At 41.9% G+C, this 15,550-nt stretch overlaps 1 protein-coding gene and 1 long non-coding RNA gene across 3 annotated transcripts in view; one reads left to right on the top strand and one right to left on the bottom strand.

Moving 5' to 3' along the window:
- Positions 1–13,584, top strand: part of brf1a (BRF1 general transcription factor IIIB subunit a) — a 118,548-nt gene extending 104,964 nt beyond the window's left edge. For both annotated transcript variants that reach the window (XM_071498877.1, XM_071498875.1), the window contains exons 18-19: positions 9,623–9,782; positions 12,192–13,584. In XM_071498877.1, coding sequence (XP_071354978.1) covers positions 9,623–9,782; positions 12,192–12,229 — 198 coding nt within the window. In that variant the 3' untranslated portion in view covers positions 12,230–13,584. The remainder of the gene's footprint in view (positions 1–9,622; positions 9,783–12,191) is intronic.
- The window catches only part of LOC139633294 (uncharacterized), a 49,724-nt gene continuing 46,763 nt past the window's right edge, over positions 12,590–15,550 (bottom strand). Inside the window, exons 3-4 of the long non-coding RNA XR_011693724.1 lie at positions 15,303–15,350; positions 12,590–12,728 (exon numbers count right to left, since the gene is read on the bottom strand). This is a non-coding gene — a long non-coding RNA (uncharacterized lncRNA). The remainder of the gene's footprint in view (positions 12,729–15,302; positions 15,351–15,550) is intronic.

Here is a 15,550-nt window from a genome sequence, read left to right on the forward strand (position 1 = left end):
CCGTGCACACAGGAACGTGCACGAGCACTCAGTCACCCGGTCAATCACTCGGACAGATGACCTCCCCCTCGCTCTCTCCTCTCAAAACACTCACACCTCCCCCGCCTCACTGTTTGTAACAGTGACGACTTAAGACATGAGTTCATAATGCCTCAAGTCTTAAAGGATAAAGGATTAATCTATATTTTTCTTATGATCAACAAATCCCATTAAAAGACCAAAAGTGATGGTCTCTCAGGGCCCCGCCCTGTCTGTGGCTCCCAACCCTCAGCTCATTGGCTCCTACTGAAGATACAATCTGAAGATACAACAGTTTGTGTTCAAGTAATGAAGGAACATGTCAACCGACAACAGACGGGGTGTATCTGCAGGTTTTTAAACCTGTTATGAAGCATTTGACTCACAGCTACACCTACAAACTACAATGAGGCTGGAGCCACAGTGACCTGTGCACACAGGAGGCTGATTCATTAGTTATTGTGTTAGAAACCGTCGCTCACTGACTCATACTGGGGCAAGTGTCAGTTTTAGCTACAACTTTGGGATCTAGGTCACATTAATTGATTAATTATATCAGTAATAATTATTCTTATATGATGCTGGGAATGTCATAAAAATGTCAACAAATTAATTTACTTAGTAAAGTAATGTGGGCCTTATTGTCCCACTGCTGCTCTGTCGTTTGTTGCCTGGTTTCACAGTGAAAAAGACATTAACTTGCACTTTGTTTGGTATTAAAAAAGGTTTTAACAGGTCATAAATTTAATTTGGATGGATCTTTATGGCACAGAGGAATAAGATATATTGGTCTTGTTGACAAAAAGAAAAATACAGAATATCAGGAGACTCATCTTGCCTGTTTTAAAACTATTTTAAACGGCTCTGTCTCGTATAAAACCAGAACCCAGAGGCCTCTGTCTCCACATAATAAAGCAGTAACAGTAACTGACAGAACCTGGAGACAGATTGTAATTCCCCGTCAGTCTCTCCTGGTCGGCCATTAAAAGCTGATTGCTGATTGCTGGGATCCCCTGCAGAGCGGATGGGGGATAAATAAATCTCCACTCAGGCCATGTGAGAGGCGAACCTCGCTGTCTTTGTTTGCCCTTCCCTTATTACTCCTCTCACTCCCCTCCTCCCTCAGGCCGTTCACTGCTCCTAAAACCTCTGACAGGGTCTTAAAATAAATACAGCCTTAAACTTCAACATAAAAATGTCTTAGAAAGCTCTTTCCCAGGTCTTTTTTTACCACCCTGCAGTGATGGGCTTCTTTTGGCCACTCGCCAGCTTTCAGATGAGTCCAAAAAGAACAAGGTTAGTGGTACAATATGTCTCCTATCTTCTTTACTAAACCCAGTTAGACTTCCTGTCTTTGAACAGTTAATTTGCGGATGTCCTCATTCTGCCCATTTATAGCTTCACAGCTTTCACCATCTTCAAGGAGAAAGAGGCCCCTTTTCCCAACTATGTGTCTTAATTTGATTTTTAAATTGGACCCAAATCCAATCACAGGTAGCTTTACAGGATCAGAAAACTCTTAAATTTGACTTTCTGCGATATATTTACACTTTCTTTTTTCCAGATCTCATTCCTGTCTTTTCTTCCCTTCATCTTCCACTGCTGCTCTGTCTGGTTTCTCATGATCTATTTCTCTCTCTTCACTTGTTCCACGTTTCCTCTTCATCACTCCAGGCGAAAAAAAGCAGCAGAAGTTACTCAGAGTTCAGTGTCGGTGAAGTTAAGGTTTCCTTCATTTTCAGTACAGACAGCGTCAGGTGACTGACAGCTGGAGCACGTCAAGGCAACTGGCGGCCTGCGGGCCAAAAGTGGCCTGCCAGCAATAATATCTGGCCCACCAGATTATTTTGATGGTCAGATTTTCTTTTTTTAATCTTACAGTATGAGACTGACTATAAAATAATAAAATGGAAATAGAGAATCTTTAGTGATTTTATCTACAAAATAAAAGCACAAGAAAGTTTGTTTTTTGCAGCAATTCTTTATTTTGAGCTATTGTGAGCTTTATTCTGAAAAGTTCTCACTGAAGTTAATAAGACTCTTGTGAACATGTTAACAGTAAAAAAGCTAATTCCAGTTGCATTTTTATCAATCAGTTCTTAAATCAGCCTTTGATTCAGTTCTGGCCCGACATCTGATGAATTAGAGAAAAAACCGACCTGATGACTCTCGGTTTAGATGGAGCTGAAACTCTCCTACTTGAATCATCAGTATAATAACTGCGTCAGAAGAAACCTGCTTCAAAGAGAAAAGAGCCAAAGCTACAAGTCTGTGGACGTTAAAACTGAGGGTTTCATTCTTAAATATTACACGTTATTTAACATTTAGGATCAATTCTGGATGAATTCAGCTGCTTCCAGATTATTGCAGCAACAAACCATTTTTATTTTGTTAACTGCTCTGATTTGCCTACCTTCCACTCCACAGTGACAACAGCTGAGGCTCATGGGTATTGTAGTTTCCAGAACCATCTGCCATCCCAAACTGATGGGGAAAAAACAATTTCTCAGAAGCACTGTAACTGTAACTGTACTGGCAGCCATAACATAGATCTCCAGGCTGATCTACAGCTGATCTAATGACACAAATTCGATGTGTTGATCAGTCTGCAGTCGAGCCCTCACACGCGTGAAGAAAGTCTGTGCGAATGTGGAAGTTAGACTCAAAACACTAGTGTGAAATTCATGACACAACCTTGAGGTGGGAAAAAAAAGACCAATAGAATCATTTTTTGCAACCTCCACAGTTTGCATGTAAAAATGCAGCACAGTAAATAAACCCGAGCTGCAATCATGACTTCACTGAATAAAAATCTGAAACATGTTAAGTTGTAAATGTTGAATTTCAGCCAGGAAACTTAATGCAGTGAGAATCAGGAAGCAGGAAATCAGTGTGGTGGTCCTTAGTTAGTCCCCAGTGTTTCTGACAGAGCAGAGGATTTAATGGAGATGAGTTCAGATGAAATGAGGCTCATGGATCAGAGGCTGGAGGATTTATCTCTGTTTTTATTGTTGGAGCAGCTGGAACAACATCTGGACTCTGTGTTGTCTAGAAGTTTTTCACATTACAGCTCTTCTTTCTTTAATGTCAGTTCCATCACTGTACGTTCAGCTTGAAACCGGCTGTATAGGATCTTGTGGATATTTCTGTGCAGAGGTGATTTGTGTTGCTCATTGTTAAGGTGAGGTGTCACTGCAGTGACAGCGGCTTCACACATAAATCTGTAGAGCTGTTGAATTATCCAGGATACTGGGTAATTTAGAAAACTTTCTTTTTATAGAGGGGGGAAATTTCTTCCACAACCAGCGACTCCTCTGCTTTTACTGTTTCTCTCTCACGTTACTCCTCCAGCTCCTTTCTGCTCTTTTCTTTCTTTCTTCTTCCCTCAAGTTGTCCACATCTCTCCCTGCCGCCTCTCTCCTCCTCTTGGTTACGCTCTGCTGCCGTCCTCTCCTTTACCCTCATTCTCCTTTTCTGTTTCTTGTCCTCCTCCACATTCCTTCCCATCCCTTCATCCCTCCTCCTCCTCCTCAGTCTTTGTCTCCCTCTCCATCATGTGCTGTTGGCAGCTCTGAATGGTGGAGCTCAGGGAGCTCAGGCTCTGTCAACCAGGAAGAAAACACTGCCACGAGGGGCCGGGTCAACAAGGCTTGTTACTTAGCAACCCCCTCACCTCCCCCTGGGAAAGGGAGTCAAGCGGCCGTCGTCATTGGCCGAGGCTGCTCCTCGCTCGCTGCTCCTGTTATGTAATGTTGCCGTTTCTTTGCAGTGACAGGCCCAGATTGAAAAGAGATGTTTGTGCTGCCAAGCTCTGTCTGTTGGTCTCTTCACAAAAACCGATTCTCTTCACCCTCCTCAGTGACCCGGCAATTAGTCTGTACATTTCATAAACAAGCCGAGGGAGGAAATGATGAGTTTACAAGACGCAGAAGGAGTAACAAGTTAATTTCTGCCAAGTGAAAGTGGTCCAGCTGTTCTCCGCCGCCCTTTCCCCTCCACTCCGCTCCCTTAAAACACACTGAGTCTGAGACCGAGGGAGCAGACGGTGCAGTCAGGGACGGGGGGATTTTCAGAGAGGCTTAGAAATCAGAAAGGAGTGATGAGGTCACGGGAGAGGGGCTTTATACTGCAGACAGTCGCCCTGGCGTTGCAGATATAGTCTGCTTATGCAAGCGATAGCCCTGGCAGCCGATGTCCGAGTCTGTGTGAAGCTGGAATCTGAGAGAAGCTGCTGGACCAGGTCAGCAGTGAACGGTGTGACGTGATGTTTTCAGCTCGTCCTGTTCACACGCAGTGGCCTCATGGTTCCACCCAATACACCAGAACCTTACTGAAACACTCAGGGCTCTGTTTTAATGATTCAGGGCTCATGGTCTAGAGCAGAAGGGTCCTTTAAAGGCTTCTTGGGAGTCACCAGCAAAAAGGGGAATAGGTTATTTTCACGATAATCCCATCTCTAAGTAGCTCAGTGACAAAATGTGAGATTATTTTGTTCATGGGTTTCAAACACTTTGTGTCATAAAAGATGTAAAAGCATAGAATCTTATCTTAAGTGTATTTGCTATTTAAACAACGTGGGCGCTGGACGGGAAAATGTCAACTGCTTCGGTCTGAAACTAGAGACAGGCACAAAGACATGGCCCTTAAAGTCTTTAAACAGGAGGAACACAAAAAGCTTACGCAAACACAAACACACAATCACAGAAGCCTGTTATTTATCTGCATTACTGCGAACACATCAGCAGATTCAAAGATGTTAAAGTGATGAGAGAAGCTACACACTGATGGTTTTTAGTTGAATCTAATTAAATTTCCCTTTTGTAACAAATTCCACTGACCTGCATCTAATCATTCAGTAACAAACACACATTTATTGGGACGGTGCAGTGATTCATGAGCGCTGGACCTGCCGGCCCTCATTACATTTAAAAAGGTTAATGGTCTGTTTACATTGAAGTTTACACACATTTGATCGCTGATGTGAACTTTTATGACAAACAAGAAAGAAAGGAAACAACACAGACGTGAGCTGTGTCTGTAGCTGGTAACATCCTTTTTTAATCTCGTCTCCGTCTGTTCATGAAGTGGAGTCAGTTTGTTACTGACATACAGTTTGTTGATTCTTTGCTTAAGTTGAATTTGTGTCGTTCATCTATTCACTTCCACTCATGTCTTTGCATTGACTTCCTATTGAATCAGACTTTACAGTGAGGCTTTACACCATGACACCTGACGGATGTTGATGTCATCACAGATGTGATATTTCTGACATCTGGCTAAATTTAGCCTGTTGTTCAGACACGTTATGGGATGGTTCTAGAAACATTGACTAAAGGACCAGTGAATCATTTATTTGAAAGCTGACTTTGAAGAATATTCTCATATAACTTGATGATCAAGATTAGAGAATGAGAATTCAGGACTTTGTTTGTCAGTTGATTGATCTGACCTGATCCACTGCTCTGTAGGGATGGGCACCGAAACCGAGACCTGGTATTAAACCGTATTTAAAGACCAGAGCAACGATAAGCTCTGACGTTATCAATTCTTCTCTCGGTATTGGAGAAACTAAGAAAATAGAGTTCCTGTTTGTTACTGCTACATTAAAAACTCATTTTCTGACAAAGACATTTATCTATGATACATTTCCGCTGATTGTTTTTTCAAAACAACGCTGTTGAAGTTTACTACTCAAGAATGTTAGTACATTTAGTACATGATAAAATAAATCAATGTTAATTCTGTTCTTGATTTAATTTCTTTCTCTTACTGCTAAGAGTACCAGTAAAGTACAAGATCGATAAGCAGTATCTGTAACAGTAGTAGTACCATTAAAATGTTCACGATACCCATCCCTACTGCTCTGTTTCAATCTTTGCTGATATAAACAAAACCTGAACAGAATCAGAAAACATTCACTGATCAGATTTAGCTGTTTCGTTCTGTGTGTCAGAACAGGTTCCTGTCTTGCTTTTGTGTAAAGGTGGATGATGGATTGGATCAGAAAACACGAGATTGTCTGTTTTGATGTTTGTTTTGGCTCCGTACCGACTGTTTTTACTGTTGATCAGTCAGTTAATGCTGATCCTGTCAGAGTGGCATGTGGCCAGAACCCAACAACTGCTACACAAAAAGTGCTGCTTGTGATTTTGTATCTGGAAAAAGCCGTCATTTCATACACCAGGGTCGTGATTACCTCGACCTGACTTGTAGTTTATGTGGTGATGTATACTTCCTGGTTGAAATATCTGAATGTGAGCATTTATCCAGCCCGTGGTTTGCTCTCGGTTCATTTTGTTCTGCCGGTTGTTCCACACGAGTAACTTGCAGGCGATGAGATGACAACGTCCCTACACCCAAAGAAACCTTCTCAGAGTGCTTGTTTCCTGTCGGCGCTCCGAGTCCCTAACGAGCAGTTCTCTCGTTAGACGACTGAGACTCGGCTCAGAGTGTAAATGCTCCACAGTTTGTACTGCAATATTATCTGTGTATAAATATGAGCGGTAATAGCTGGCGCCACCTTCTCGGCAGCGCTCTCTCCGCTCACAGAGCCGTCATCCTGACCCATTTAACTGCTCTCACCTCCTAATTAGTTTGGAGCACATTGTTTATGCTGTTATTCTTTCCTTTTAATTATTATTTTTTATTTCTTCACGTTAACACCTGCGTTTGCCGGCGGTTAATGAGGCGTCTACCTCCCGTGATGAGGAGCCTTTTTACAGCCTGGTGAGGTTAAAGTCAGCGGGGGGGAAACTAAAGGACAAAGTGAAGGAAAAGGAGATAGGAAAGGAGGTTTGTGGTTGATATTTACACTGCAGTTTCATCACTGTATAATCGTTGGCTATTTATCAAAGCCTGAAGGAAAGAGGGAGCGTCGGAGCCAAGGAGAGCACTGACGTGTAAAGGAAAGAGAGAAGGATGGAGGGAGAATAAAGGAGGCAAAATAAGGAAACGAGAAATAAAAGCGAGGTGGGAGGGAGGGAGGGACAGAGGAAGAAATGATAGGCGAACTAGAGGGAGAGGCAGGAGGAGGAAAAGCAGAAACGAGGGGCCCCAGCGGGGACTCCAACAGGCTGTTGCTGAGGAGAACAGAAATATCTCTCTGTCACACTGAGGACCCTCCACCTGCTTCTCCTCCTGCTGTATAATTAGCCTCGGCTGAAGGGAAAGTGATAACATGAAGGTTTCCTTGTAGTCGTGGTGGTAAAAACTGAAGATGATGCGTTTCCTCTGCAAAAACATGTAGATCCTTTTATCCTAAAGCTGAATGAAAGTAAAAGAAAAACAAAGTGAGAGGTTTCATTTGAGATATTTTCCTCTAGTTTAAGGCAGGAAGGAACGAAGCACACCCACTGACGCTTTGTTTGCCTTGTACAGTTCATCACTAAGAAAAATAAATAAAACCAGACTGAAGCTGATTTTCTTCAGAGTGAGATCAGATCTACCTGAGGGAAATCTCTGTCTTACAGCAGCACAGTATTAGAAACACAGTCGTCAAAGAGCAGGTCAGCCTCCGTTCTGCATCACACGACTGAGGCTGAACTTTCAAACCCCAACAAATAAACCTGATAAATTTGAAGACGTTTTACACACAATATGAACTTAGTTGGAAAAATCAACAGTCGTCATCATAAACAAAAATAACGTATGTGAGCAGCACAAAAAAATAATTGAGGTTGAAGTTACGCTTAAACTCTTAAACAGCCGAGAACGAGAAGCAAAGTAAATAAACTTGTTGTGTAGCTACTTGTCATGTGTTGTTAGTGAGGAGTGAGCAGCCTCCAACACAACATCAGTGACATTAGCAGCTACGTTAACATGCGCTTCAATGTGCTGCAGCTAATTAGCTTCTAGCCTGCAAACTGACATTAGCAGTTCACTTCCCCCCGGTGAATGTTTGTGTGGTGGCTCCTTCGACAAGCTGGACGTGTGTGTTCATGTTTGTCCGTTAGATGTGTGTCGTCTGTGAGTCTGTGGCTCTTGTTGTGTAGCAGCTGCTGTCTGGCTCAGTGTGACCGTCTGCTCCACCACTGATACAAGGCTGCATCCAAACACGGTCCTCATCTACGTCACCGACAGACGCCGGGATGATACTCCAGTGAATTAACGCTAAACTGATGGGCGTCGTCATAAAACCATCAAATCTACATTTCTCTTTTGTGATTTATGACATTTTTTTTTCTCAAAGGAGAACAGAGTTGACAGAGTTTGTTCCGTAACAGACAAAAAAAAAAAAAAAAAAGGAGAAGTTTTATTTCAGTTTGACGTTAAACTAGAATTACACCTCATGGTTGTACCCTGCACCATCTGTGCCTGGGTTACAGTGTTGAATCATGGCCAGAGGTGTTTTTACATAACATTATGACATCACAGTGAAGATGACCTTTGACCTTTCGGATATAGAATATCAGACATTTGTGTTTAATTCTGTCAAAAGCAGTGTATGATTTCTCGAGTTATGGCCCAAAGTGTGTTTTGTGAGGTCACGGTGAGCTTGACCTTTGACCTTTGACCACCAAATTCTAATCAGTTCACCCCTGAGTCCAAGTGGACGTTTCTACCAAATCTGAAGAAAGTTTTATGAGTTGAAGGTGTTTCTGAGAATAAAAACGGACGACAAGTCAAACAGATGTTATTTCTTCCTGTGTGAGTGAGGTGACATACGGAGAGCAGCAGCAGGTTTGGGAGAAATCATTTATTGTTTGTGTGTTTAATGTAGTTTTTAGTGTCCAGTTGGTGGGTCTGAAACTTTCTGTGGTAAAATATGAAATGGAACATTCACACCGTCGGGCCAGCTCTGAATTTGTGCGTCTGACGTTTGTTTTATCATCGTTTCTGCTGCTGGAAACCGCTCCCCTCTCTGTCCTCTGCAGCAGACTCCACTTTTTATTGTAGCAGCTGTTTATTTTCTCTTTCTGCTGCCAACATTTCCTCCTGTTTCAGGCCGCTTGTTTTCTGATCAAAAACTGATCTTTTATTGTCTCCCAGCATGCACCTGGAAATTCTCTGCTGGTTACAGAATCAGCTGCAGATGCCCGGGGGTAGGAAAGTCGTCACATTCATGCTTGAACATTTGACAGCTCAACTAGGACAATGTAAACGGGGTGAAACAGAAAAAAATGTCGCTCTAATTACATTTTTGCCCCCGCGCTGACACTCACCCCTTCATTTTTAATTTCACAGGTTTTTATGAACCTTGAAGGAGATGTTTGGGCCTGAGGCTCTGGTTAACTTCTGACCCTCTGGTACCAAACACAGTGGAACACTGCAGGCTTTGAAAGAGTGTAATAATGTGATGTCAGATAATAAAGGTTGTGGTTACGCTCTGATGCTGTATTTAGTCGTGTGTGTGGAGATGCTGCAGCAGATGAAATATCTCCTCGCCACAGTGTACACTCCACCTGCCCCGCAGCTCGCACTACACACCATCACACCACACTCTGTTTATTATTTTCTATCATTTTAAAGGAAGTGGGGCATATGAGATCACATCTAGCTTAGATTTCCCCGGGGGGGGGGGGGCGGCAGAGCTCGTGTGTCATGCAGAGGAAAATATTAAAAATACCGAACGACGCACAACTGACTTTATTTCCTGTTTGCACAGGTTGCCAACTCCAACCCCCTGCCGCTGCCTGTGGGGGCCCCCGCCAGCGGAGTGGTGGTGGAGAGCGGGCCGGTGGTTTACGATGATGCAGCTGCTGACGAGGACGAGGACGAGGAGGAGGAGACTTGTGTCAGCGCCATGGAGCTGATGGGCAGCAACGGTCAGTTCAACACTGTGTTATTTCACTGACAGTTTTACTCACAATGAATCTGAAATATTTCAATTACTCCCAACAAAACCATTCAGTTAAACAACATGAGAGTTCAGGCTGAAGTTAGATTATTGCATCTGCTACTTTTTACAATACACAACTATTTACAAACCCCCCAAATTAACATTAGACTTCATTTTGACCATTATCCTTCAATACTACGTCATTGACGGGTGACCAAATGAATCGTTACCGTGATTAAAATCACATTTTCTCTTGTTTGAAAATTGATGTAAATATTTGGGATAATGTAAGAACACAACTCAACAAAATATACGACCAAGGTCTAGTCATTTTTTAGACATTTTAATGTGGAAAAGTCACATATTATAACTCAAAGTTTAGTTTTTTATTCAAACGATAAGTCAGCAAATCAAAAAAAACTTAATCAGTGTCGGTCAGGGCTTCAGCTAGTGATTATTGTTTTGATTGATTAGTGTTTAGTCTATAAAATGTCAGAAAATCAAGATAAATGTTAATTTCAAATCTGTGATTTATTATAAAATGATGTGAGATAAAAACACCTGATCCTGTAAACAACCACAAACATAGGACTTAAGTTAAAACGAATTGAAAATAAAGATGAAGTAAAAAATATTAAACACGATAAAAGATTTTTAGATTCTGTTTGGGCTCAGAAGCTCAAATCTTCAAATTCTTAATAAAAATATACATCATCATCTGTATCATAAGCTTCACTTACTTTAATTTGTCCTGTGCTTTCAGTCAGTGTGGAGTTTCCTTAGTGGCATCAAAGACTTTGTGAGAAGAAGTTTTGGTCTAATTGTTAAATTTCCAGATCAAGATGAATTAATGGTTAATTTTTTTCTGTTGATTAATTTGTTAATCATCAACAGGTCACTGACAGAATCAGACTGATTCCACAGTGATTCTCTAAAATTAGGTTAAATTGTACTGAAGTTCAGATGATTTCACCACAGATTGTTGAACTTAACAGAAAAAGTCTCTCAGGCTCTGAGACCTGATGAGAACTTTCCCGTCACTTAATGTGAACATTTGAATTCAGTTGACTCAACAGTGGCAGACGTCGTCGTCGCCTCTCAGACAGACGCAGAATCTGCAGTGTGAAATAGTTCGAATCAGTTTTTTAATGAATCTGCTGCTCGGGGTCACGGCTCGGTTTCTGCTGTGACTCAGTTTGATTTAATGAGCCGTCGCTCAGATTGAATTTCTTCACTTTATGTCTCTGGCTGTTTAACTTTAAGGTCTCTGACTCTGCTGCTATAAAAAGTCCTGAGCTACTTAATTGATTCCTGTAGGGGAACTCTCTGTTTATACTCTTGCCCCCCTCCCCTGAGAGGTCAAAGGTCAGGGTCAGGCTCTGGGCAGCGCCTATGGAGCTGGTAGGTACACGGGGACAGTTGAGCAGGACGGACGCCTGCAGACACTGGAGATTAAACCAGTCAGTTGATGGACGTGTCCATTTTCCTCCTGCAGAGACTGAAGTGACACTTTTACATTTTACTGCTCTGACCTGAGGTTGCTCTTCAGAGCGTCTCTGCACTTCACTTTTAACATTGTTATTATGATCCTTTTAATATCTGAGTGCGTTTACTTTCCTCCCGCGACACCAGGCGTTCAAACCAGTTTCAATCTTTCTTTTCAATAATGGTGTCAAAAGAATATTTGTGTTTTGGTACTAATACCAAACGTTACTTACCTAATAATGTATATAACATAATACCTTATGTTACTCTTTTCTTAACTTATTTTTATTTAGTTTGACAACAAAACACCAGTGTTACAGACACGTTTATTTCAGAAACAGAAGTATTTCAAAGAGTTTTACATAAGGTGAAAAAATGTATTTAAAAAATAAGAAAGGCAAAAAAAAAAATAGTAAAATGTATCAGTAAATGTGTTAAATAAAGTCCAGTATAGACAATGAATCAAAAGTTTTTTTTAATGAAGAGTTTTTAGTTTGAGTTGAGGGGAATTGAATAATCTGGACGATGTGTTATGGAGCTGCAGGATCTACAGCAGAGGAGCTAAATTACCAACCGACTGCTTCCTTAAGATGTTATTTTTTAGTTTTCATGCATATCTGAAATATGTTTTGGCCCAAGGCTGTTGAGACACATCTGTAAACAGCAGCACGCTCAGTGATGCTACGACAGAACTTTGTCAAAAAATTAGAATTTAAATGAGAAAGTATCTGATAAAAGAACCAGAGCAGAGAACTGGAGTCTGATCCCCAGGCTGCGACCAAACCTGTATCTGCACTGTCAACCGTAAATACCAATCAATAATCAATAATCAATAATCAATGATACTCCTCTGTGAGTCTGTCCACACTTTATCAATATTTAACTCTCCCCTCTGTGTCTCACCCTCCAGATTACGGCTGTGACGGAGATTACGATGATGGATTCTAGCAGTGGCCTCCCCGGGTGATCACCCCCCCTCAGTATGGACTATTTTGAATCCCTAACTTTATCAAACGTTTACTACCAGGGACACAAAATGTCTGAAGCTGCAGATCAGCACTGTGAATGTGACAGGTGTGCAAGAAAACAAAAGACTCACTCTCCTCGTCCCATCTGGCATCACATCTGGACCGAGCCGAGGACACGCTGACGGAGGCGGTGGAGTGGAAATGAGGGTTTAATGTGGTCACGGGCAGAGTGGAGGACGTTCTCCAGAGAACACAGGTTTGTTCAGGTGCCGGTCAGTAGACATTTAGGCTAAAACTGGGCCAAACATTGAGACCATTAGGTGACAAATAACTGTAGTCAGGAGCAGCTTCATTAGGAACTAGAGTCAAACAAAGACCTGCAAATGAGCAAATCAGTGTTTACTGTGAAGAACAGGAAATGCAGGAAATGTCTTCACATCGTTGACAGCTGCGTCCCCTCTGGATGGTTTGGTTCTGGTCTGAGGAGGTTCAATGTGGAAAAAGCAAAGTGGAACAAAATGCAAAACATCATCATCCTTGAACTTGCACTTTTCATTCATACCACTCCAGTACTTAACCAGTTTGTTACTGTGTCCTTCCTGCCGCCACTAAACTATGCTTCTCTGCTATGCTGCCCCCCCCCCAGCATTAACATGTACTGACGAACAAGCATCTATCAATCAGGTAGCGTGAGATCAATCATCAGTATTTTCCTGTCATCTTTGGTTCAGATCAATATTTATTAATGCCTTAGGTGATTAGTGGACAGACTCGTGCTGTCTGCTTCTCCGAAGCCAAAGTTTTACAATGTTGTTGCCTTTGAACAGTTGATCCCAGGTTATGTGCCAGTGTTTGCAGAGACGGTGCAATTTTAATTTTACTAGATTAAGTTTCCTGTTAGGAACATTGTGGCTGGATTAGTTTTTACTTTGCTGTTAATTTGGTTTTGGGCTTTTCTTAATTATTTTGTGATGGAACTGATTCTCTATGATTAATTTAATGAGCTTGTGTCAGTTGATTTATGTTAATTATTCTTTTAGGCGTTTAAAGCCAGGATGTAAATACGTTCTCTGCAATATTATGTTTTCCACAGGGAAGAGGGAGCCCGATCAGAGAACAGATCTATTTAGTATTTAAGCTTTTATGATTTTTGTGTTGGAAAAAAAACGACACTTCAGAGATGGGAGAAATTGTGGCCTTTTCACTGTGTCCACACAACAGTATTTAACGAGGCGTCTGTGCCTTGGTGCTGCTGCTATGAGTCATGATGTTACAGCTGTATATTGTTGTGTGAATTTGCTGCTACAGTAAAAACTTCACTAAATGAGAAAAGAAGTGTTTCCTCTGTTCTTCAGTGTTTCAAGAAGGAATGTTTGCCCAACCTAAAGTGATAGTTCGGGTTATGTAACGTGGGCTGTTAATGTGAGTCTAACTATAGTAAACTGGCAGAGCACTGATCTGAATCTGCTGCAGGTTACACACTGCCTGTGCACGACTACGTCCAATAACTCTTCTCTCACGTTGTCCCCCGTTGGTGAAACGCACGACCACTTCCTACCAGAGCAGGGGCGTCCCTCTCTACCTTTAAAAGATTCCTGAAGACCCAGCTCTTCAGAGAGCACCTTCTCTCCTAGCACTACATAGCAAATCCACACTTAAAGAATCGTCACTAGCACTTATTGCTGCGCTAACACTTCTGTTCCCCTTTCTGTAAGTCGCTTTGGAAAAAAGCGTCTGCTAAATGACTAAATGTAAATGTAATGTAAATGTAACCCAAACTGTCACTTTAAGGCGTAAAGTCTGTCATCATGAAGACATGTCAGTAGAGTGACAGACCGTCTTGGACTCTGGTGTCCACTGTCAATGGTTTCTGGACTGTTTGTTGACAATTTTCTACATTTTATTTCACATTGTGAATTTTAAAGGAGCTATTTGTAAGTTCTGCTAAGTTCTGCTTCTGCAAGTCAAGAAGAAACGTGAGTTCAGCATCAAACTTTTACTCACCAACATCTGTCTGCAGAGGTGGAAAGCGACGCCAACTCTTGTCTCTATCTTGTCTTTTCTACTATTAGCGACTCACTTTTTAGCCTCCAATCTGCCCTGCAGACGCAGCGCTGCTCAGAAGCTGCTGTCAAACGACAATCACCAGATTTCTCTGCTCCAGAGAAAACTAACAAATAACCCCTGTAAGTACACTGGACTTGACATGCAAGGTTTATGTGCAGGTTTTACATAAAACTCATTAAAAAAATTCAGACTGTCTGCAAACTTGTTAAAAGCACAGGGGCTGTTGGGAGTGTTTCCCAATTAGACTCAGTCCTCACAGGTTTGAGCCTGTGGCCCTTTGCTGCATCGCTTCCCCTCTCTCCCCCCAGCTTTCCTGTATCCTTCTCGCTGTGACTATAATAAAGTCCTAACCTTAAAAAAAACAATAATAAAGGGGCTGTATTCACAAAACACCATAAAGATAGAAAACAGCTGCTAAGTTAGGACTCTTGAGTTTTTTAGAGTAACCGAGCATTAAAAGTAGCTCCCAGGTCAGAGAAGGTTGAGGCTCTTCAGAGGCCACTGTAGGTCTCTCTGTAAAAATACACTGATAATTAACTCTTAAAACTACATCAATGGCGGCTGTTTAATACAGACCACCACCAAATCAAACCAGTCCAATAACAGCGGAGACGACCGGGCGTGCTTCTGATCTGAGCGGCCTGACAGAATTATTCATTAAACCAAAAACACACTCTCCACCTGCCCCTTCTCTGAGCTCAGGAGTTCACTTTGTTCCTCACTGAGAGTTGCTCTCAGCAGCTTTTTGAATCTCTGAACTTTTACCACCATTTAGGAGGCGCTTGTATAATAGATGAATTTTACATTTCCTGTCCCAAAGGACAAATACGCTGCTGCACAGGAAGAATTACAGTCTATCTCAGTTTGTTACAAATGACTGGAAGAAGATCTGGGTGGTTAGCATGAGCAGTGATGGGTTTAGTGGCTGAGCAGACAAAAACAAGACCACAGACACAAAGGTTTGACAGAAAAGCTGCTGCACTCACCACACAAGCTGCGGACTTCATCTGGACTGAGGTCAGGACGCCTCGAAACTAAAAAGCAGAAACATTAAAGTGTCACATTTTTACCTGCTGAAACTATAAATATAAAGAACAAGCAAGCAAAGTGCTTTGTGCACAAAAAGTCAGATTTACAGCTTCTGTCCAGAAGTCCTGTCCAGCTGTGACTTCAGACTTTTTCTTGGACTTGTGTGAACTGATGTGAGACGTGACCTGGACATGAGGCTTGACTG

The sequence above is a fragment of the Trachinotus anak genome, unplaced genomic scaffold (genome assembly GCF_046630095.1).
Source record: "Trachinotus anak isolate AG129_WGS33_773 ecotype Australia unplaced genomic scaffold, CSIRO_AGI_Tana_v1 ptg000015l, whole genome shotgun sequence".
Taxonomy (NCBI): Eukaryota; Metazoa; Chordata; class Actinopteri; order Carangiformes; family Carangidae; genus Trachinotus; species Trachinotus anak.